The sequence below is a fragment of the Leuresthes tenuis genome, unplaced genomic scaffold (assembly GCF_036924035.1).
Source record: "Leuresthes tenuis unplaced genomic scaffold, fLeuTen1.0.hap1 SCAF_14, whole genome shotgun sequence".
In the NCBI taxonomy this organism is placed as follows: domain Eukaryota; kingdom Metazoa; phylum Chordata; class Actinopteri; order Atheriniformes; family Atherinopsidae; genus Leuresthes; species Leuresthes tenuis.
This window is the reverse complement of record NW_027325368.1, coordinates 17,981,890-18,004,428: the sequence shown is the minus strand read 5'-3', so window position 1 is coordinate 18,004,428 and position 22,539 is coordinate 17,981,890. Positions and strand designations below refer to the sequence as shown.

General features: G+C 43.1%; 2 protein-coding genes across 3 annotated transcripts; one reads left to right on the top strand and one right to left on the bottom strand.

Annotated features, from left to right (window-relative positions):
• Nucleotides 1-728: 728 nt before the first annotated feature.
• Nucleotides 729-12,098, top strand: LOC140268828 (AP-2 complex subunit mu-A-like). Its single transcript, XM_072363816.1, has 13 exons — nucleotides 729-911; nucleotides 2,320-2,441; nucleotides 6,295-6,560; nucleotides 6,830-6,912; nucleotides 7,372-7,377; nucleotides 7,560-7,695; nucleotides 8,808-8,952; nucleotides 9,203-9,220; nucleotides 9,658-9,777; nucleotides 9,994-10,129; nucleotides 10,213-10,310; nucleotides 10,471-10,582; nucleotides 10,988-12,098. The coding sequence occupies exons 2-13, from the start codon at nucleotides 2,368-2,370 to the stop codon at nucleotides 11,120-11,122; spliced, it is 1,329 nt and encodes a 442-aa protein (XP_072219917.1). The 5' UTR covers nucleotides 729-911; nucleotides 2,320-2,367; the 3' UTR covers nucleotides 11,123-12,098.
• pcyt1aa (phosphate cytidylyltransferase 1A, choline a) lies at nucleotides 11,969-20,865 on the bottom strand. Of its 2 annotated transcripts, none has more exons than XM_072363815.1 (9): nucleotides 20,804-20,865; nucleotides 18,417-18,534; nucleotides 17,939-18,038; nucleotides 17,581-17,697; nucleotides 17,252-17,403; nucleotides 17,075-17,153; nucleotides 16,377-16,519; nucleotides 15,856-16,044; nucleotides 11,969-14,687 (listed from the first exon to the last, which is right to left on the bottom strand). In XM_072363815.1, exons 2-9 carry the CDS (start codon nucleotides 18,528-18,530, stop codon nucleotides 14,463-14,465), a joined length of 1,119 nt encoding a protein of 372 aa, XP_072219916.1. In that variant the 5' UTR covers nucleotides 18,531-18,534; nucleotides 20,804-20,865; the 3' UTR covers nucleotides 11,969-14,462. The 2 variants fall into 2 exon arrangements, with proteins under 2 accessions (XP_072219916.1, XP_072219915.1); XM_072363814.1 differs by having other exon boundaries at nucleotides 18,417-18,530; nucleotides 20,502-20,861.
• Nucleotides 20,866-22,539: the final 1,674 nt, after the last annotated feature.

The window sequence follows — 22,539 nt, the reverse complement described above, 5'->3', positions numbered from 1 at the left end:
CGTTTTTTTTTTTTTTTTTTTTTTGTCTGAATGTGTCTGTAAGGTATAAAAGTACCACCCTGAACCCCTTTTTTTTTTTTTTAATTCCCATACCACTGGTCATATTTGCGTTTAAGAGCAGTGGAGTCCAGACTATTCAACAGCAGGAATTTGAAGGTTGAGCTGTCTGGTCCACAGATGTGTGTGTGTGTGAGAGTGTAGTATGGGTGTGTATAAAATGTCAGCTTGTGTACAGTCAGAATTGCCTCAGAACCGTATAACCCTGTGCAAACTTTTCTTTGGTTGGTGGGGAAACAACAAATCCTGTAGAGCTAATTTGACCAGGCTAATTTGGACAAAAACAGGAAGAATAGATAAAGCGGTCTGTGTAGGACAGATTAAACAAGGCGCAACCACCAAATTAAACGGCAAACGTCCGATGAGAATTTTCTGTGCTAAAATCTTCACAGGGAAATTAGTCATCGTTACTCTCATTGATAATATAGGCCTGTGGGTCCCTCTCTGGTGCGACGGAGGAATTGCAACCCAAGAACGTTTAGTGAAGCAGGTCGTATTCGTGCTAACGTGATACCAAGACCATTTAAAAAAAGGGAGAATAGCCCAGCCAACATGTCTGCCTAGGTAAGCCAGAGTCATTTATGAAACGCCTTAAATCTAATAATCATCTGTAGCCGTAGTAGCTTATCGTAAGAAGGCCTGGGTGCGGTTTATACATCGTTCTAGCCGCGCCTTTTCCTGTCACTACCGAACGGTCGTGCGTAAGAACGGCGGGTCAGCTGACAGCTATCAGAGGACCAGGGGGACGGAGCGGAATTAGCGGGTGTGTGAGTAGGGATCCTACCGGACATTTACATAGACATTCAAAGCTAAGCGGGGAGTGAAACCCTGGTGGCGTTCGTGAGAGAACCTGGGTAAGTTCAGTTGAAGCGAAACGGTAATGTTTTCTTGGTCAAAACTAGAAACCGTGGCCCCGTAACCGTGACGGAAAGCCGGTGAGAGCTTTCATTTGTGGGCGATGTTAGCATTTGCTAACGTTAGCAGATGCTCTGCAAGCTAACGCCAAGGTAGCAGCAGTTAGGTGTACGATAACGGAAAGGAAGCAGGGTTTCAAAGAGCGTAAAAGCACGAAGCGTGGCTGTTATTAAATTTATCCACGAGTCACCGTCGTTTTATAGGACCTATGTAGCAGGTTAACGTTGACAATATCTTTGAGGTCTGTAATATAACGTTGCATTATAACCTGGCGTCATTCGGCGGATTTTATTCTCACCGGAAGTCCATTTAAAATTCTGCTCGGGTTGACGTTGTCTAGCTGAACATTATGGGAAGCTAGCCCGCTATGGTAAGCTAAATTAGCTAGCTACCTCTAACTCGGTGTATTCTCCATCACTTTGATCTTATTGAAGGTCAAGCCTTCATCGATGCCTTGAAGCGCTCAAGAATGTTTCAAACTATTCATTCGGGGGGGGGGACCTGCTCCTAGTTGCCCGACAAACAATTGAGGTTATATATAAATGTATGAACGTTTGGGAAATGGCCTGAGTGAGCAGACATCTTGACTTCGCTAATAAAAGAGCGATTAAACCCCATTCAGATCTGATGCATGGCTTATTCAGTCACGACTCTAGAGTATCTTAACAGGGACACATTTGGCTAATCTCGCACTTATATTAGAGTAAGGTTATTTTCAGCGCCCTGCGTTTGAAGTGTCTGGATTCTCTCTTCGAGGAATTTCAGGCATGTCCTTCATCCCCCGTTTTCCAGAAAATTCATTTTTAAACTAGGGCAGCTTCCTGTGACATGCTGGTCTGATTTCCAAACAGACCAATTGTTCGGCAGCAGCACAGACTCGAGATGATGGTTTTCGTCTTATTTCGGATTTAATTTCTGGTCTCCTTGGATCCAGTGAGCATCCTGAAATAAAGACGGAGTAACAGATTTGTAGCTGGGAACCTGATGGTATCCTGCTTCAGGCTGGTGGCTGCTAATCTGCTGTTAATCTTACTTTCGAGGGTTAGGGGGGGAAAAAAGGAAATTGCCTTTGGTGAGAGTGACAATAGTCTTCATTGCCTTTATTTGTATCAATGTAGGTGTGTATATTTGTATGTATGTGTGTGGTGCAGCTGCAGGATATATTCAGCTGGCAACAGGGGTAATGTATGCTTGTGAGAGAGAAAGAGCGAGCGAGAGGAAAAAGCGGATGTGAGGGACAAGTGCCTCTCTGTACTGTGGGTGACTCCCTCTCTTTTCACCGCTTTCACTTCTCTATCTCCACTGTTCCTTCCCCTGTTTCCTTCCTAAATTTCTGTCTCTTCTCAGGAGGCGTTTGGTTTCACCATGGCAAGTTGGGATTGAGAGGCAGCCACAATGATTGGAGGACTGTTCATCTACAACCACAAGGGGGAGGTCCTCATCTCCCGCGTCTACCGAGATGACATAGGGTACGTTTCCCAGGAGCGGGCCAGCTGCAAGGCTTCTGTATTTTTGGGAAATAAAAACGTTTAAGTCAGAAGATCCTGATCCTTTGTGGGGGAGGGGGGGGGTTCTCCTAGACGTGAGGATTATGTCCCTCCACAGTGTCAGATTAACGTTTGTCGTGTTATTTAAAAGAAGCAGCGTTGAGTCAGGATTACAGTTAGTACATTGTTTGTAATCCCATAAAACATGGCGTTAACCTGAAAATTGGATTAATTTGTAGATCGTTATTCTTTTAATCAAGATCTTGTCAGAATAAATGATTTATAGACATGATATACAAGTGATTTGGATTAAAACAGATCTGCCATCATGGAAAGTAACGCCACTTTTTCTGTTATTGTCTCAGGTAATGATTTGGTTGACTCGTGCTCATCAAACCACAGCTTCAATTTAAGCGTGCAGCTTTGTGGAAAGCTATTCCAAACTGCCTTCAGAGCTGACAACCCCTGCAAGGCACAACTTATTATTACCACGTGGCAGAATGTTGAAATGAAGTATTTCTATGCTCTACGTAAACATTCTTGAATGCTCTTTGGACATGTCGTTTTCCAGGCATAATCCAACGTCCTTAACCTCAATCATATTTTTCCTTTCACGAGTTATCAACTGGGGTCAGATTTGACTTTTGAAAGTAAAAAAAAGGCAAATGGAAGCGTCTTACAAGTTTTATAAGCTCTGTTTTACATTCGGCAGTCGTCGTTTGCTCATTTTTAAGAGGACAAAGCTGAATTACGCAGATACATTTAGCATAAACCAGTATGTAAGTTCATAAAAGTGCCTCACGGTAGTCAGAAGTTTTTGATCGCATAACTGTTAACATGGCACAAAACAGAGCGTAAACATGTAGGTCAAACTTGCAAAACCAAAGAAAATGATGTTTCTGCTGTAGGTGTAGTGACATAAGATGTTCCAGCACACATGCGTGCGCGCACACAAGACAATTGTTTCATGTTATATGCTGATTTTTAACACCTCAGTGAGTTTTCTATTGAGGAATTATTGGAAAAAATAATGAGATATGTTCTGTTGTCATGGTGATACACATTCAGTGTTTCAGAACATTCGAAATTCTATATGCAGGCATCAGAAAGATGCAGAAAGTGAATGTATTTGACAAACTTTCTGTAAATGGGATTTAATAAAAAAAACACAAGTATGGCAGCGAGCAAATAATTTCCCATTAAGATCTTTAATTGTCCAGTTGGATTGATTTGTCCGTTCACATTTCCCTGGTCTTTGACATTTAATCATTGTGCTTTTTTTTGTTGTTGTTGTTGCCGCTTTAAGTGGAGCACAAGCTTTTTAAATGTTCCTTTCTTTTTTTTTTTCAGATTTCCAATGAGTTACAGCTGAAGTGTTAGGTCTTTTAAACACACACCCAGTTAATACTTTGTTCAACGCATTTCACGTTTATTAATTACACTGAGGTTAGATGTTTGCCAGTGGTGACAAAGTTCCCTTGTGGATTTACACAGTGAAGGTTGCATTGCACAGAGAGGGCACGGGGGCCAGTGTTAGAGATGTAGGTGTACTGTACCTGTAATGGGTGAGTAGGTAACTTTTAGAGCAGTCCTGGATGTTTTTTTTTAACTTGAACTATAGTTGATGGTCAGAACAACACAGGGCAGAGTTCTATATGCTGCATTCCCAAACTGTTCAGAGTGACCTATTGCATCAGTAGAAGAAGCCACTTCAGTAAAACCGGGGTCTTAAGTGTAAAACGATTCCTTCTACTCATGCCATTTCTTACAGAACTCGGTAGGGGTGGGGGGGCTACTTTAAAAAGGAGGTGGAAAAATAATGAAACCCACCTGTCAGCAGTTACTGACTCTTCATATTCTGCACATTTGGTAGAAACCCCATGAGCTGTGTGTGTTTGCACATGTTAACTTTGATCTTTGTTACTGCGATTAGCTGCATTTTGGTCACCCTCCCTGCTGCTGCGGCAGTGTAGAGGAAACCAGGCATCCTACGTTGGCCTTACGGCCTCAGTTTTTTTTGTTTTTCCTTCTTCTTCTTCTTTCCTTTCATTATGTTCTTGATGGCTACACACCGAGCTTGTAGCAATAGCTGCAATTAACCTGCAAAAGTTGTTCTCTACTAAAGTAGTACAAGTATATTCATACTAAATGCACTTTTCCATTCAGTCGTCTGACAACACATTGAATTAAAGAGCGGCGTAATGCTCTCTCCACATATTCTGATAAACACCATGTTGCTCACACGCGATGTCTACGCGATGAACGAAAATGTCTCCTGTACATTTTTGTCTGTCCTCTTCTTTTACTTCATCCCTTTCTCCTCTCTATCCTCTGTATCACCATTTTCCTCCATCTTTTCATCTTGGCCCCTGTAGGAATAGGTAAGAGCTGCTGCAGCCTGTAAAGCATGATTCTCCCCCCTCATAGTCACCGCTCGGTGACCCCCCCCCCCATGAACCCTGAACTGCATGCTCATTTACGCCACTCTGTTTCCCGATGGCTCCTCCAAGCATGAGACACCTGTCATGCTTATCTCAGTGGTAAACACATGGCCTTATATTAAAATGCAGCAGCAAATCAATTGAAACCAGAGAATCTAGACTTCAACCAGAGCTTGCCAGTGAATATTGTTGCTCATTATTGGCTTTGCTGGTGCCCAAGCATGTAGTCTGAGCATGGGATATGATGGTTGATTTAGTTTCTCCCATCCTTTGTTCCTGCCCTCTTCTTCTTTTTTTTTCTCAATAATTCAGGGATGGTTTAGATATTTTATGGGGTTTTATTTGTAGACGTGGGCTTTGAGCAGTTTAAGCAGTGCGTAATGGAGTGAAGTTGCTGTGTAAATGAAATGTTTTAGGTTTTTTTTTGTTCTGTTTTTAAAGCTGATCAAGTCTTCATTTTACTTGTGATTTTTAAAAAAAAAAAAAAAAAAAAAAGCATCTTAGCTGACAAAGACGAGGCAGATTATGGAGACTCCCAGACTGGCGTTTGTTGGCAGAATCGCAACACTGGTTTCCAGAGTTGTTGGCAGACATTGGATGTCCCAGCCTATATGATGTCATCCACGAAGGCTGCGCCTCGTCCATTTGTCTTTCACAGTACTGTTCAGTGGAAGCAATCGATGCGGTAACAGTTGTTTAGGCGGGCCTTCGCAGTGCTGGCATCTGTGATTATCGATTCTCTGTACATAATTTTCCATGCGCAATGTTCAGATGTTTGTATGGTGTGACTGGTTATGAACCTCAGGAGATTCTCAGACATTTAGCAGAGGGATTTGGTGTTCTTGTGAGAACAGGCTGCATCCCTTGTACTTATCCCAGTTTTTTTATAAATCCACGTTAATTAGGGCTGGGTTTTCCCAGAGCAGCTATGGTATAATTTAGATCCTGTCGCACTACTAAGGAAATCTATTCAAATGTATTGTAGATATAAACTTTAACATTTTTTTTATAATAATTATTATTTTTTACAAGTAAAGCTTTTCAACTAAAGATCACATTTGGATCGTGCGTGGTTAAGTACATGGTTGAAACGGCTTTTTGTTTCCAGAAGTAATGTTAATGATGTTGCTGTTACTCTGGTGTCTCGGCCTTGTCTCTCTCTGGTGATTATCCCCGTTTACACAAAACAACCCTCCTAAATGCACCAACTCGTAGGTTCTTTTTTTTGTGCCTTAAAGCTGTTTTGAGAGTTAATAATTGGACGTGTTGGCGAGGACTGTTGGTTGAGACCATAACAGGACAGGATATGAGTATTTACATGTGATGTCACAGGATTTCATGCAGTGTGTTCAACCAGTTGCCTCATCTCTGTCTCTGTCTTCGCCCCCCCCCAGACGTAACGCCGTGGACGCGTTCCGCGTGAACGTGATTCACGCTCGGCAGCAGGTTCGATCCCCGGTGACCAACATCGCCCGCACCAGCTTCTTCCATGTCAAGCGCTCCAACATCTGGTTGGCCGCTGTCACCAAGCAGAATGTCAACGCTGCCATGGTGTTCGAGTTCCTTTACAAAATGTGCGACGTCATGACGGCTTACTTTGGCAAGATCAGCGAGGAAAACATCAAGAACAACTTTGTGCTCATCTACGAGCTGCTGGACGGTAGGAAATGATTGATGAGATTAGTCTCATTATAAAGGCAGTCGAATAGATTTTGGTAAACTGCACAAACCAATGTGAATTCTAGTATTTTAATTGCAGATAGTAGGAAATTGTCCACATTATCCTGCATGTTTGTTGCTTATTGGAAGTTGCATTAATACAAAACCTGTAACTCCACACTGGTTAGTTTCATCCATACGTGTCCTCGTGTTCTCTTTTGCCCAGCTTATCTCTTACCAACTCTTATCTGTTTTGTTTTGTTTATGCAGAGATTCTGGACTTTGGCTACCCCCAGAACTCGGAGACCGGAGCCCTGAAGACCTTCATCACCCAACAGGGCATTAAAGGGCAGGTAAGCACAACCGTGTGTACACACGGATCTAACAGTGCATAGCCTTCAGGTTAAGGTTAGCAAAACAAGCGCACACACTGGAGTTTCTGTACAGGCTTGTATGACGGCCTTGAACTGAACTCGTCCATAACAGCTTAACCTAAAGAGTCACAGGTGATAGGAACTGATTATATTCCTGTTAGATGCGTATAAATGAGATGGAATCTGATCTGGTCCCAGTTGTTTTGTGCGGAACAATCCATTCCACACATTTCTTTCTGCAAATTGCTGCTATCTTATGCAAACAACAAGCACTGTGATTTAATAATATCTGCTCAACCTCTCTTCATAGATGCTTTGTAAAACTTTAGAGACTGTAAACTGCTGAAGCCTGTCCGGCCGCATGTGTACTTTGAGATAAAACCATATTCTTTTTGTCTTTTTTCTTTCTCCCTCAACTGTCGCCCACGAACACTTCAGCACCAGGTAAATGACCTGCTACATTCTGCTTTTCAAAAAGTTATTTTACCCTCATACGGAGCCCTGTTGTTTGTTCTCCACCTCTCCTGTAGTCTCATGGCCTCCTTGACTTAACCCTCTTGGTGTTGAAACTCTGTCAGCCTTTACCTTTTGTTGGTAGTAATACAGCTTCTCTCCCTGCCTCGCAGACAAAAGAGGAGCAGTCTCAGATCACCAGCCAGGTGACGGGGCAGATCGGCTGGCGTCGCGAAGGCATCAAGTATCGCCGTAACGAGCTCTTCCTGGATGTACTGGAAAGCGTCAATCTGCTCATGTCTCCTCAAGGTCTGTTTGCAGAGCTTCGCCACACACGGCAGAGAGAGCTGGCATGAATGATTTAGTGAAATCTTATAATCCTTCAGTTGTGTTTCTGGTATTGATAAATGCATGAGAGAGAACCTGTGAGACTAAACTGAGGGCCGGTGTTAGCCCGATTCTTAGTTAATCAAACAAAGTATTTATTAATGCTCACAGGTAGCGTACGGCAGTGACAGAGCTCTCTCAGGACATCCATCAGCCCCAGCCCCGATATCCAGAAATAGTTCATACTTATCTTCTTCACATTTGTGGAGAACCGAGTATAATAATTATTAGTGACAGGAACAGGCCAACCACTGTCCACGTCATGTTCTTGGGATGTGATAAACAACGTGTGTGTGTGTGTGTGTTGTTTTCGGCGCGTATCTAATGTAACAGACATTATCTATCTGACAAGATGTAGAAGCTTCATCTGTCCCAGTTATTTAGTCCAGTTATGCTATCTTAAAGTCTTGGAGCATTCAAGGACATGCTTTGCGTAGTATGAGCAGAGTGGACGAGTACAAGATAGGAACATAGGTTATTTAGAGAAATACGGGACTGGATAGTTCAATGGCCACCTTCTGTGTGGGAGTCCTGGCTTCAAATCCCCTGCATGAAAGGTATTACCTCCAGTAGGGGTCCTTAGGCCCTTACCCTAGCTGCCTACCTGTAAGTCGCTTTGGATAAAAGCGTCTGCTAAATGCATGAACATAAACATAAATACAGAATATGAATACATAATGTCCAAGAACAAAGCCAGTTATAACACCAGCCTTATCAAACTATCACTGAGTTTATCAACAGCCCAGATTAAATATAATTGTAGTTGAAAGTTGAGATTTCCATCCGAGTGCTTCCTTTCCAGGTTGGAAAATTGTGTTTTCCTGTTGAGAATTATTTAAACTTAAGGTCTTTTTATCCTCACACTGCACTTTATGAAGGAAGTCAAGACATGGAACTGATTTGTGATCGTAAATTGCGAACCTGTAGAGATTGAAACTAGTATTTTCCATATTGAAGAGCTGAACTTAATGCGAATTGGTGAGAGTTGGAAGTGTGTGAAAAGCGTTGGAAAATGTTTTGCCTCTCCCATCCAGGCCAGGTCCTGAGCGCCCACGTCTCGGGCCGAGTTGTCATGAAGAGCTACCTGAGTGGAATGCCTGAATGCAAATTTGGCATGAACGACAAGATTGTCATCGACAAGCAGGGCAAGGGAGGAGCGTCCGACGATGCAGGGAAGAGGTGAGTGCAGGTCGATAAAAGAGAGAAGAAAAAAACCAGAAATCAACACATTGTTGTTTTTATAAAACCCTGACGTGGAAGTTAAATGATTTAAGAGGCTGCTGTCTGTTTGCCTTGTTGCTTTGTTATCAGTGTTCTTGTTGTTGTTCGCAAACAAGACAAACTTCACGGTTTAGTTTTAATTTTTGCTTTCCTTTGGATGCATCTCTCCTTTCTTTTCCCTCTTTCTTTTCTATGTGCTGTACATCAGTGATTTAGGGGGAGGAAGGTACTGTACTGACAAGTGTCCTCACCCTCTGCCACATCAACACTCCACCCCCCCACCCCACCCCACCCTTTGTCTTGTCTAAACCCTTGAGCATATTAACATCTCATGGACTGTCCCCACCTCTCCCAGCACCACACACACACACACACATACTCAGTTCAACTCCTCTGTGGACTACCTGGTGGTTGTTTACCTTTTTACCCAAACACCTACAGAGAGACTGATAATGTGTAATAGTAACATTAACCAGGTTCACATGTGTTGATGTTGGTAGCCGTGTCCCTCTACGTACTCATTTGTTGTGTATATTTGACTTTTAGACACTTAGGGAGAGTAGTAGTTGTACCTTTGAGATCACATTGCAGTTTAATTGTAATAAACTGGTTGACTTGTGTGTGTGTGTGTCTCTGTGTCTGATGTGTTTTCTCTCCCGTCAGTGGGAAGCAGTCAATAGCCATCGACGACTGCACTTTCCACCAGTGTGTGCGTCTCAGCAAGTTTGACTCTGAGCGCAGCATCAGCTTCATCCCTCCTGATGGAGAATATGAGCTTATGAGGTCAGTAGAGTTTTTTTCTTTCTTTTAAGTTAATTTTTCAGCCGTTTTAGACGAGAACAAAACATGACAAAATAGCTAGCAGCTGCAGGTTGTGCTTAAAGATGAAATTATGTGATTGAATTTATTTTCTACAGTGCTTACATTTTTAAAATAAGTAGAAAAAAACTCCACAAATCTCTCTTCATGAAAGACTTTTTTCCCCCTTCCTTCTTGCAGATATCGCACCACTAAGGACATCATCCTTCCATTCCGAGTAATTCCTCTGGTCAGGGAGGTGGGCCGCACTAAATTGGAGGTTAAGGTGGTCATCAAATCCAACTTTAAACCCTCGCTGCTGGCTCAGAAGATTGAGGTCAGCCGCTCTTCCATCTGAAATTATGTGTGTGTTTGTTGTGTCATTGTTTTACAAATATTTCTTGTTGCCTCACTCCTCAGGTGCGAATCCCTACACCCCTCAACACCAGCGGGGTGCAGGTCATTTGCATGAAGGGAAAAGCCAAATATAAAGCCAGTGAGAACGCCATTGTCTGGAAGTGAGTAGCGGCTCTGTCCATTTTAATGATTAACAGCTTCACCTCCACGGTGTCTGTTTGTTTAACTTCCTCACCTCTACGCTTGCCTATTGTCACCTCTTGTACTTAATTAATGTTTGACATATTGAGTGAAATTGCATAACCAAGTCTGTGTTCGTAGGATCAAACGTATGGCTGGCATGAAGGAGTCGCAGATCAGTGCTGAGATTGAGCTGTTGCCCACCAATGATAAGAAGAAATGGGCCAGGCCTCCCATCTCTATGAACTTTGAGGTGAGAATAGTTGAGACTTTGGGTCTCTCACACACACACTGGGGCTGATGCCTCCCTTGCGTGTGGATTGTTTAAAGTCTACAGCACGTTCATGTAAGCCTTCCATATTTCCATTTGCCAGTGTTGCTTAAAATGTGTTCAATAAACAACAAAAGATGGTGACGATACGTCTCCCCATCGAGCTGAAGCTGGCTCGTGGGAGATGTTCAACCCTGTGCAACAGAACATGAAGCCAAACAAATGAACTATGGACTGAATGACATCCTAGTAGCTGTGATGCAAATCACAACCGGTTTACTATTTCCTCACACACACAGACACACTTCCTGCTACGATAAGAGCCGTTGCCCGGTGTGGCCGACATGTTCCGACGTGTTTCTAACGCTCATCCGCTCGTCTCTACAGGTTCCCTTTGCTCCATCTGGCCTGAAGGTGCGTTATTTGAAGGTATTTGAGTCCAAGCTCAACTACAGTGATCACGATGTCATCAAATGGGTGCGGTACATCGGCCGCTCGGGCATCTACGAAACCCGCTGCTAAAGTTGAACCCCACCTGGCGGCAATTTGACCACTTCCCTCCCATCTATCCTGTTTAGAATTTTTTCTTCTTTCCTCTTCTTCCCTCAGTCTTTATCACTTCTCTCCCGACCCCCCCCCCCCCCCAAATCATCTCTTCTTAACTAGGTGTCGGAGACTGAATTTACATCGTTTAAAAAGAAAAAAAAAAAAAAAAGTAAATATGGTATAATGCACAGATATATGCAAAATGTGAACCATTGTATCGTATATATCTAGTAGTGATGAGTAAAACTGTAAACCAACTGGTGTCCGAAAGAAAAAGACGAGTGATGCAGGGGCTCAGGGGGAGAGGCTTAAACGGATGCTCTGTTGTTTGCTCAGTGTTATTGTTCCACTATCTAATCTTCACCTTAGGAGTCCCATATGCCAGTTATCCCTGGTAGGATGGTTTATCGCTGTTGTGATTTAAGATAAATCCTGATAGTTCCTGTATCCAGCCTACATCCCAGTGGAGTCTACCCTCTGATCAGCTGATATTTGATCTGTGTTTTTGGAAATTGGTCATTTGGATCTTGTGTACTTAACTCAACAGGACAAAAAAGGGTGATTCAGAGCCTGCTTTGGGTGGTCTAAAAAGAGAGAAATGACATTGTGCAGCCTGTTTTTTTTTTTCTTTTTTTCTTTTGTACTTACGAGTGTATTCTTTTCCTTCTTTTTTTTTTTTTTTTTCTTCAATAAAGTCAAAGTTAGAACATGTCAGGCATGTTTTAAGGTTTGACCGGCATCTTAATGTGATATTTGTCTCATATTCCCCCAAATATTTTTTAAGCACTAAGATCAACTTTGTCACACTATATTTGTTTCTGATTCAAAGATCAGTCCCTGGCATGTTTGCAGTGAGGTGAGGTCTCCCCCTGGTGTTTGCTTCGCCACAGTCTGCTTCTTCATGTTTGTAGCCCTGGTGACCGTTCTGTCCAATAAAATCTATGTAACCAAACCCACCTGCTCTCTGGTATTTTCTTCTCCCCCCCTCTCTTTTTTTTTTTTTTTTTCCAACTGTTTGTTTTAATCCCACCGCTTCCTCTGTTCTGTATTGTCTGACACAGGAAGCAGCTCTGTATGGGAACGCTAGATTGAGGTTAACCGGCTCTGCCCCAAATCTACACCCAGAGCAGTTTCTATGCTATCCGTTTGAGAATTGATGGGACAAAACTCTTCACTTGTCAAAAGAAAACTGTCAAAATGTCAGATTTCCCCTCTTAACACATGCTTGAATTGTTTGAAACCAAACTGATGCCAATAGGAGCTGAATGTAGAAAAAACCCATCGCTGACGTGGAATCACGAGACAAAATGGTCGACTGGCTTGGCCAACATGTTTTAATGTTTTGCTCTTTCCTCTACATCCAGAATGCAAGACAAAAATAACCGAAAACAGTAAGACATGATTAAAACCACTTTTAAAAACATTTACATTTGTTTGCCCCCTGTTAGCAGTGGCTGTTATTGGCGTATCGCTCCAATCCTCGTGGACGTGCTCGTAATGATACTGTACGTTTAACGTTGCTTTAACAGGAAAGATTCCACGAGAATCAAGGCGAGGCTTCCCAAAAGTAGCTTAGCACCAAAGTCTAGGCTGGATCTCGGAGTTATTCACCAACGCTGAAATCTGACGGGCATGCATTAGAACGGAGGCAGTCTTTGTCATTCCAGCGATGATCGTTTCAAACCAAAAAGATCTTCTGGGAAACCAAGCCTAGAACGGATCAATCTGACATCGCTCGACATTTATATTAGTCACCTGACAGCGTTGCATTACATCCTCGGATCGACCTGTGATGTTTTATTCTTGCTGACAGAGGAGACGCGACGCATGCTTCGTCACTGGAGATGCGGGACACAAATGGTGAGTGGAAAACCCAAATATCCAGCTGTCTCGTTACTTACTTCTGTCCAGAGAGGAAAAATGATTCTCAATCTTAGTGCTTAACTTGGGGAAACGGAACGAGTTGAGGGAAGGAGGTAGCTACATAAAGATTGATCTGGAGTTTTTTTGGCTCCGACTCCTACACACACACTGAGCTCCAGTACTGTCCAGTCTATTAAAACCCCTCCTAAGCTCACACACACACACGAGAAGCAGACCGTTTGCTTTAATGGAAGGTCCTGTCTTACATTTTTTGGAATTGCCGTATATATTTTGCCATCAAAGTGGGATACCCATGAGGAGGCTCATTTCATAAAAGAAACCCATTCTCTGCTAAAAACTCCAGCTTCTCCCACACGTTCTCGAAAGAAATAGGGCATGTAGTTACTTCAGATGTACAAAAACCTAAAACTGTGTCTCATATCAACACTTATCCTCAGGCCCAGATCTGCATTGGATAACTGAGGAGAAAAAGGGAAAATAAAAAGTAAAAAAAGAAAGGCAAGTCCAGCCTTCCTCGTGTTGATTCTCTGCTCAGACGGAAAAAGCACTGCGACGAAAAAAAAACCAAGCAATTCTACGTCATCCATTCTTACACGCCACTGAAAGGCGTCTAGTTTAAAATTAGTCTTCCAAAGACTGATTCTCGTCAGCAGACAATAAAATTTCTAAAGCAAATGTATTACTATAAGCAATAAAATAAAAGCTGAACCCAGATCTGTCAACGGATGGAACGTGCCGAGCCCAGAAGGCCGCCGTTAAAAGACGACACGTCTGCTGCTCTCAGATTCAGCTCGGATCTCGTGTAATCTGGAGATTTCCTGTTATTTTATGAGAAAAGAGAGAGGTCGGTTTCGTGTTACCTTGAGCAGACTATAAACTGTCCTGACACACGAAGCAGATGGTTTTAAGTTTTCCGACCTGCTCTCACAAGCCCCCCCCCCCAGAAAATACGCGATAAGTGTCCGTTACTCTTTAAATTCACCCGTCCAACGTCAAAACTACAGTTTCTGGTGCAACAAGTTACTAAAAAGCCCTCCTTGCTAAAGCCAAAACAAGAAACTCCTACCGCACCCATCAGCGGAGGTGGAACAGTGCACCGAGTGTAACGCCTGAAAATATTCCAGTGACAGTGAGTGACTAATAAAAAGAAAACAACCTGTGACACGAAATACACGCAACTAACCTTTAAAACAACCGAAGGGAGCAGTTGGAACTTTTACTGACCATTATACAGAAAACAAAGAGGGTGAAAGACGGCTGTTAAAAGCAAGAATTGTAGAGAGTCTGACTGTCACGATTAATCGAACACTGAAGTGCTAAAAGGAAAACCATTGAAGAAGTATCAGTTGAAGCAGGAGTTTAACGAAAACCAGGCAACTCGACAGATCTACTAACTGCTATTTGACCTGGCAGAGTGGAAATAAGCCGCCGTCTAGTTATCGTCGTCGTCGTCGTCTTCGTCGTCATCCTCGCTGATGAGGTATCCGCGGGCCCCGCTGTGGTGGGGGGGAGAGGGGGGAGGAGAGGTCTTGGAGAAGAAGGGGAGCCGGAAAGTGGGCGAGGGCGAGCGCTCCTCGCGGGTGGGGCTGCTGCTCGGGCTTTGCCTGGGGCTGATGGCCTGCAGCATGCGGCCTTTTCCTTCCTTCAGCATGTGCTTCTGCGGAGGGGAGAGAGGCGAGATGAGGTCATTCGTTACAGCAGCCAGCGATCAGGCCACTTACACTGAAGGAGACGACGTGAACTGGCCGTTGTTGAAGAAAAGAAAAAACGTGTGTAATGTACTCAAGCTGTTGTGAGTCAGTCACATTTGAATCTGTTCTATTCTGAGATTACGACATTAACGCTTTAATTTCATACCCAATTTACTGCAGCTCACTTCATTCATCCTTCAAAGCATACCTCATGTTTACAGGCCGATCCTTCTTTTGACCTTTCAAACATTACTTTGCACGTCAGACTGTGACGAACACAACTCCTTTGCTGGTAATCCCGTGCGTCGCCCTTTTCATAAAGATTCATTTTGGAACCGTTTTCGTCCGTCACAAAATGAGAAACCCTTCGCTTATCTCCAGATATCATTATCAACCACCCAGTCAGCATTTCTGAGGCGGCTCTCAGCAGCAGCATGGTGAACAGATAGTAGCTCACGCACAAATTTCATTTTATCACTACGAAAACAGATATAAAGTGTCTGCTGTGTGTTTGGGGGAGCATTCTGACATCTGACACCCAACATTAAAACACTGTGTCAGTCTCTGTCAAATCCACATTAGCGCTCCAGTGATTTGAAAATATTAAGTGTTGCAATATCTTCAGGAACCTTCTAACAGTTTAGTATGGTGTCTTGACTTCATATTACACTTGATAACTTATCAACTCTTCAGTAATAAGACAACATTGTGTCTCTGCATCAGTCAGGTTCTTATCTCCACTTCGGAGACACTGTGAACAACTTTTATACAGCAGATATTTTCGGAAACGACACCCATGTGGAGACTTACTGGCAAAAAATCTGAATCAGCTCTGCCTGAGCACATTCCTCAGCTACATGTCACTGCCCCAAATCATCGCAACCGCATTACCCACAATGGACCCTTTTAAAGAGGAAAACGTACACATTTGTACTGAGTGCATCTGCATTCAAATCTTTGGACGGATAAATCTGGAATCACGATTTGTAAGAAAAGTCTTAAATGCATGAGCCCTTCTTTCTGCTGCATTACGTCTCCCAGAGAACACTGAGATCAGTGTAGATAAGTGTGTGCTGTTTATCAGCCCTCCTGATTGCACGGTGATCAGAGACCAAACAAAAGCAGCCTCCTCACCAGAGCTCCCTCGGGGCCAAACATCTGCAAGAAGTTTCCAATGAACTCCCTGGATTTCTCTTCCCATTTCTGGATGAGGTCGATGCTCTTCTCTTCCACCTTCTGGACAAACTCTTTGCTCTTCTCCTCGACATCCCGCACCTTCCTCTTCACCTTGTCTACCCGCTCCTGCAGGTGGTACTTCTTCTCCTGGAGGGTGTGAGGACAGCAGAGGAGGCAGGTTACAAACACAATCTAACGCTCTTTCACTTCCAGATGTTGACCGGAAATATTCTCAAACTGGAAGAGCTAAAAAGAACAGAGAGCTGAACACAGGTGCTTCACAAATTTCTGCCCAATCTCCTCAATCTGCTCAGTTCAGGCACCGTGGAGGGAAGAGATGACCAGGAAGTAGGAGGAAATGTATGTCAACGCCTTTTGGCAAAGGTACAGAGCTGCAAAAACAGGCCAGCGCCCACTAGTGGAAGAACACCGAACACCACGCACTCTCACTCTTTAACACCAAGTTAAAAGTTTCGTACGTTAATGAAGCTGACGTTGAGTTCTTTAGCCGTGTAGCCTCTCTGCAGGTTGCGTCTCACATACACATCATAGTCACGGACAATTCGGGTAATGATGTCAGAGGTGGAGATGCCCTCCGTCCGTTGGGTGGGAGCAAACATACCTAAGACAAGCAGAACGGGGGAAGATGACCTGTGCACAGAACGATAAGCTCACAGTAGAAGTGAATAATCCTGACCGTGATGTAGTTACATGTTCACTGAAAGGATATTAAAAAAAAAAGTATGGAAAGCTCGACTTTGTTGGGATGCACTGCAGGGTTTTAGTCACCTAATGCAATAAGGAAGGTGTATTATTCAAAATGACTATATTACTTCCAAACCAAATTATTAGTATTTTCATATAATATAAGGAAAACACATTTATCTTTTTAAATTTCATTTAGAATTGTTACATATTTGTCACCTCAGTATGAGAAATGTGTATATGAAGACACCGCAGGTTGTCCTCAGCTGAAGGGGGAAAAAGCTCAGGCCGTCCAAAGGGAAAAAAAGCAAACACTGGCTCTGGAGTAAGTCTTTAGCTCATTTGGATGTGGAAAAACTCAATTAAAACTAAAAGGTCTACACTCTGGGCCCAAATATTTGGGACTGTGTACCCGTGGGATGCAGCACGAAATGCTACAAGCGCGGCCACTTTTGGTTACTTTGCCACTCACCAGCCTCTTTGATGTGCTTGTACACGTCATCGCTGCCTGCCGAGGAGTACGGGATGTCGTCGTGCGCCACAAAGTCAATCTGGAGAGGTCGTTACAACATGCATCAACACGGTGGAAAACCGTGTGCAACACACACAGAAAAACCCCGCAGGGAGAAGGTTACAAACATCCACTCACGCGATGTTTTTTGAGGAACTCTGGCGATAACGTCCAGGGAGCGTTTCGCACCACTTCGTCCACGTAGCGGCAGTGTCTGATAGCATCGTATCGCTCATCCTCGTTCATCACCGTGAAGCCCTTGTATTTGTGGGTTAAGTCATCACTGCACACTGAATGGTGAGAAATATTTACCAAAATGACTTAAAAACTCATGAAAAGTGACTGTATAGCTGGTTCACACAGAAAGCAAAGCACTAAAATCCACGTTTCCATTGCTTTAGTTGAGAAAAATGGAGTGATCAACATGGGGTAGTTAAACCTGCACAAACCCAGACTCCCAAACTCACCTCCGACAATGAGATGTGTATTTGGAAAGAGGCATTTAGCCTGCATGAGAGCTCTGGCGTGACCCGAGTGGAAAACATCAAAGATGCCATCTGCATAGACTCGCACTGGTCTGTCAGCTGGAGGGAGAGAAATAAGACGAGTCAAGCAGAGACGACCGAGGCTGTGCTGTACGCTCGCTATGCGTCTACGATCTCTGTGTGTGCGAACGCACTTACAGCTGAAACAAATCTCGCTGTGATTTAAAAAAATTAAAATAAAAAAAACAGAGTACAAGGGGGAGAAAAGGGGGGGGGGGGGCAACTTGAAAGAACTCAAAACAGCCAAGAGGCATCAGAGAGACAGAAGGTTGAGACTCACGAGGCGTTCCCCTCTTTGCCTCTTCCATGCTGACTCTCTCGTACCGTTTACAATCAGCTGGCTCAAGCTCGTCTGCAAAAGGTGCCGGGTGTTTCAGTCCCTAAAAGACCCAAAAGCAACAGAATGGAAAAACATTGGTGGGATGTGTTGTTTCTTAATTCATGCAAACACGAGTGCTTAACGTCAGAGTGGATCAGTTCGCCCTCTGGCTTAAAAAAAAACAAAAAAAAAAAACAGGGGGTGGCATCAGATCCAATTTTGCAACATTCATTCCTGGGCGCTTACAGAATATAACAATGTAGTCATCAAGGGTGTTGCTGGTGTGAGTCAATAGAGCAGACATCAGCTGAAATTTAAGACTTTTTTTCTGCTGCTTCATGTGTGAAAAAGTGTCTTGTGTCTACAGATGATAGAATATAAAGAAATGCACTGGACAAACGTGCTGCTCAGTGACGGCTGAGGCACACAGCTGACTCACCACTGTGCATCTGGGGATTTTCCCAAGTCTTTCTCCCTCCTCGGTCTCCCCGTTGGAGCCCTCTCTTCTTCTCTTCCTGGAGAGCAGCAGCTCCCGGGAGCTTTGCGCCTCCATCTGGGTAAGGCAAAAAAATCAATAGAAAACTGAGACACGCTGTACTCCATGACAGCTGTACACCGTCATGTGTGCATGTTCTGCACACAACTTTGTTACATAATTTTAGAAGACTCAGCTGATCGTAAATTTAGACAGCTGTCAGGTTATCCAAGTTGGCTTGTGCTTCGTCAACTTTGACCGACTAACAGAGGGAGAACAATATGCGCCTTGGCTCAACGAACCACCAAGACGCCTTAGATTCAATTAAAACGTTAAAAAAATAAAGCTTTCACAGATGAAATAAAACTCAAATAAACACCAGCTGCTCCAACAGAAAAGAGTTTATCCCCAAACGTCCAAAAGAGTAACCATATCTAACAGTACGTCCAATGCCAGGATAGTTCTTATTGTTTTTTGTCCCTTCCCCTCCCCCAAGGAGTGAATGTGCCAAAGTAAATGTCAGGTTTGGCAACAGAACGCCCAGACCTGCTTCACAGGAGCCAACACGACTAGCACAAGTGAGAGTACTGTAAAGACAGATACTGATTAACTTCAGCTGACTTTGTTATGCACATAACTGCTGGCAGGACAGTAAAATACAGAAAAATATGTTTTAGCAAAGACGGGAAGTTCAATCTGTGGGATTTAAGCCAGCATATCTTCATTAGTTACCACAACATAAGGCTGCAGATAGCTAAATGCGCCTCTTCCCCACAAATAATCTCTGAAAAATATGATACTTTTCCACAGTCCAAGTTGAAGGATCTCGGGTTACTTGTTTTGTTAAACCAACAGTCTCAAACCTTAAAGCAAACAAGTGGAATCATCGCAGGCAAAGGCTGCCGAGCACGTCTTTGTCAGTGAATCAACCACGATAAAAGAAAACAAACATGCAGCTTCTGTATAGGTGTTTGAGTTTATAACCGCACAGATCCCCCATTCACACACACCAGTAGCGTCCGTCCGAGAACTCTGCAAAACAAAACAAACCAAACCGCTGGCATCAAATTACAAGGTTTCCTACGTTATTGGTTTAGGTTCTGCCCCATTCCACACATTCCACCACGCCACAGGTCATTAAAGTCAGAGCTCAGTTATATTTCTTACAAGCCCGACGTAGTTCCCTCGTTGTCTTGCTATTAAATGATAATAACCTCTGGCTGGATGTCTGCTGCTCTGTCAGATATGAAAGTTTGACTTAACGTAGAAGTACAAGGAGTGAAGGGCACGACAGTCCACGTTCCTGGTGGTGACAACGACTTGATCGAACATAGGCACTTGCACAAGCAAACCCCCCCCCCCCCCTCTCCCTCTTTCTCTTGGCAGCAGCTGAGCGTTGAGATTGGGAAGCCTGCGGGGCTCTCACTGACAGAGAAGATTTACATGAGCAGCATATGTCATCATTACTGCAACTGGCTGCTATAATAAGAAAGTAACGAAGGGACAGTGCCAAGTCGTATTTGATCAAAGATAAAATTGAACTACCAGATCATTTTCTGTTTAGTGTTCTGTCAGTTTACTAACTTCTACGATCTGTTAGCATACAAACATATATCTCCAAATTACACTTTAATAGAAATCAGTTAATGGTGATTTTTACTTTACTATTTTACAGAAATCTTGGTAAATTGCGTCAAATACACGAATCCACCGTCTGTTGGTCCTTCGACCACAACCGGAGCCAACGGCTTTAGCTCCATTTCGCCAATTGTTCCCAATGTCATGATTCTCAATAGCATTAAAATAACCCAGAGCTGACTTTAAACAACCGTGGAAGGATATGCCTAAACGTTCAGAAAGAAAGAAATGACCACAGCAGTAAACTGAATAGTTGAACTGGTGACACTGGTTGAGCAGCTCAGCCGTTTAAATCCTGGATTAATTTACTGGACGATTTAAAGAACGCATCCAATAAATAAAAACGCTAACGGCCCTGAGCCGTGTTGTTAGCTAAAATTCAACAGATGCTTTAATTTTCTGCTAACTTACCGTTTACTTTTTTGTCCGTAACACTGCTGTGGAGCGGTGGGCGGCTTCCAGCTCTCTTGCTGCCACCAGGCTAGATAACTAACTGCAAGAAAGCTAACTAATGCTGCTAGCTTACGTTAAATGCTATCTAGCAAGCTAGCTGTCAAGTTGGATGGCAGTGTGCTAGCTTTAGCCGTTAGCAATCTAGTTATCTGGCATCATTAACAAAAAAAACAAAAGCGAAAGATCCGGTGCGTCTCCGACGCCCTTGTAATAACCGAATCGTTGATAGGAAGACCTAGAGGACAGAATTTATCACCTAGGACAGCTTGTACTTCAACGCTGACAGGTCACCAACACAGGAACTTTGACATCCTAACAGGAAATGACAACAAAGCCAGTCAGACGTTTCCGGACCTGTAGCGTTTTGCCCTCTAGTGGACATACTGTATGTGGCAAAATAATTCCGAAATGATTTTGTTTAACGGTCATGACTGCCAGATTGATTTTTATCTCTTTTATTTTATCATTTCTTTTTATTATAGATTCAATTAGCTACCATTTCACTGCAGTTTGATCCCTTTCAAGTGTTTATTTATTTCATGTTTGGTAACCTTCAAAAGTTCTTCTTTCCTTTTTTACGGTGGATCGCAACCAACAAAGCGATAGTAAGCATTATCGACCCCCATCATGTGTTAAAGTGTTTGCCAGCATTCACTACACCCTCTTGAACAGAGTAAAACAAAACAACAGAAATACAGTTTAGAGACAGATTTCCAACCTCTAAAACAAGTGCAGATTTTACACTTGCTTCTATCAAACCAAGCTTCCTTGTTTTTCTCTTAAATGTTTGTCATGTGTAGAGGAGAAAGTAAAGCCTAAATTATGCTTTTACTGTAACCGCTCCTCATCTGTCACATGAAGACTGAGTGGGTCCAAACCAGATCATATATCTGTTCAGGATTAATACAGCTCCAGAGCAAATGAGTAAAATTCTGCTGACAGAGTGCAGAGAGGTGCCACAGTTTTGGAATAAAAGTGCATTCTCTAGCTCAGTGTTCTTCAAACCTGGTCCTCGGGACCCACTGCCCTGCATGTTTTCAACGTTTCCCTTCTCCAACTCACCTGATTAAATGAATGGCTCCTTATCAGGCCACTGCAGAGCTTGATGACGAGCTGATCATTTCAATCAGGTATGATGGAGGAGGGAAACATCGAAAACATTCAGGGCAGTGGGTCCCGAGGACCAAGGTTGAAGAACCCTGCTCTAGCTGACCCTCGTCTGTCCTACAGAGAAAGGTGTCATTTCACTTAACAACCAGAAGGGCACATGTTACGATAATTAGTACCCTCAAGGTTGTGGTAGAGTGGGGCAATGAAATATGATGTGCATTAAAGTAATTTACAGCTCTATGTTGTTGTGTAATTTAGGTAATCAATCTTTAAAAGTCATTTACTTGCACCATACAGTAAGAGGTTTGCTTTACACTGTATTTCATTTAATCAAAGTACTCTGTCAACATTGCAGACCTGATATTACCAAGCAGTATTTGAAGTCATTGCATTTTTGTACACCCCGTGGACTGTTTCAGTAACTTCTTATCATGACTAAATGCATTGTTCTGTAAATCATACAATGGTACAGCTTCACTTCTCAGTCATGCCTGCAGTGTGAAAAAAAAATGTAATTTCCCCCGAGGGCATTACACGTGTTTTTTTCGCTCCAACTCCGGCCTTCTGGAAAACAGAGTGATTTATTCCCTGAGACTGTTTGTCTTGGGTGTCAGGGGAAATAAATGTATATGATTTAACAGTAACAGGTAGCTTTACCCTTCCATTTTTGTCATGTGCACAGAGCAATTACAGTATGATGTTCACCATTAGCCACCTGGCAGGACCCCTCAGACTCCTTGTCTCCTTCTCGGACCCTTTGATCGCAGCCTTACCTGCTGGTTTAAGGGATAGAATTTGCTCCACTGCTGAAATGACAAACACTGTGGAATCTGACAGGCACAAAATAGAATTAAAAGCTACTAAAAATCCACTAAAATCGCTTGTT

Coding starts and splice junctions, on each gene's coding strand:
- pcyt1aa (XM_072363815.1), bottom strand. CDS start 18,530: ATGGAGGCGCAAAGCTCCCGGGAGCTGCTGCTCTCCAGGAAGAGAAGA. Junction 17,404..17,580: donor TACACATCTCATTGTCGGAG/GTGAGTTTGGGA, acceptor CTCACCATTCAG/TGTGCAGTGATGACTTAACC. Junction 16,045..16,376: donor TCAACGTCAGCTTCATTAAC/GTACGAAACTTT, acceptor CACACCCTCCAG/GAGAAGAAGTACCACCTGCA.
- LOC140268828 (XM_072363816.1), top strand. CDS start 2,368: ATGATTGGAGGACTGTTCATCTACAACCACAAGGGGGAGGTCCTCATC. Junction 7,696..8,807: donor TCTGCTCATGTCTCCTCAAG/GTCTGTTTGCAG, acceptor TCTCCCATCCAG/GCCAGGTCCTGAGCGCCCAC. Junction 10,311..10,470: donor GAGAACGCCATTGTCTGGAA/GTGAGTAGCGGC, acceptor CTGTGTTCGTAG/GATCAAACGTATGGCTGGCA.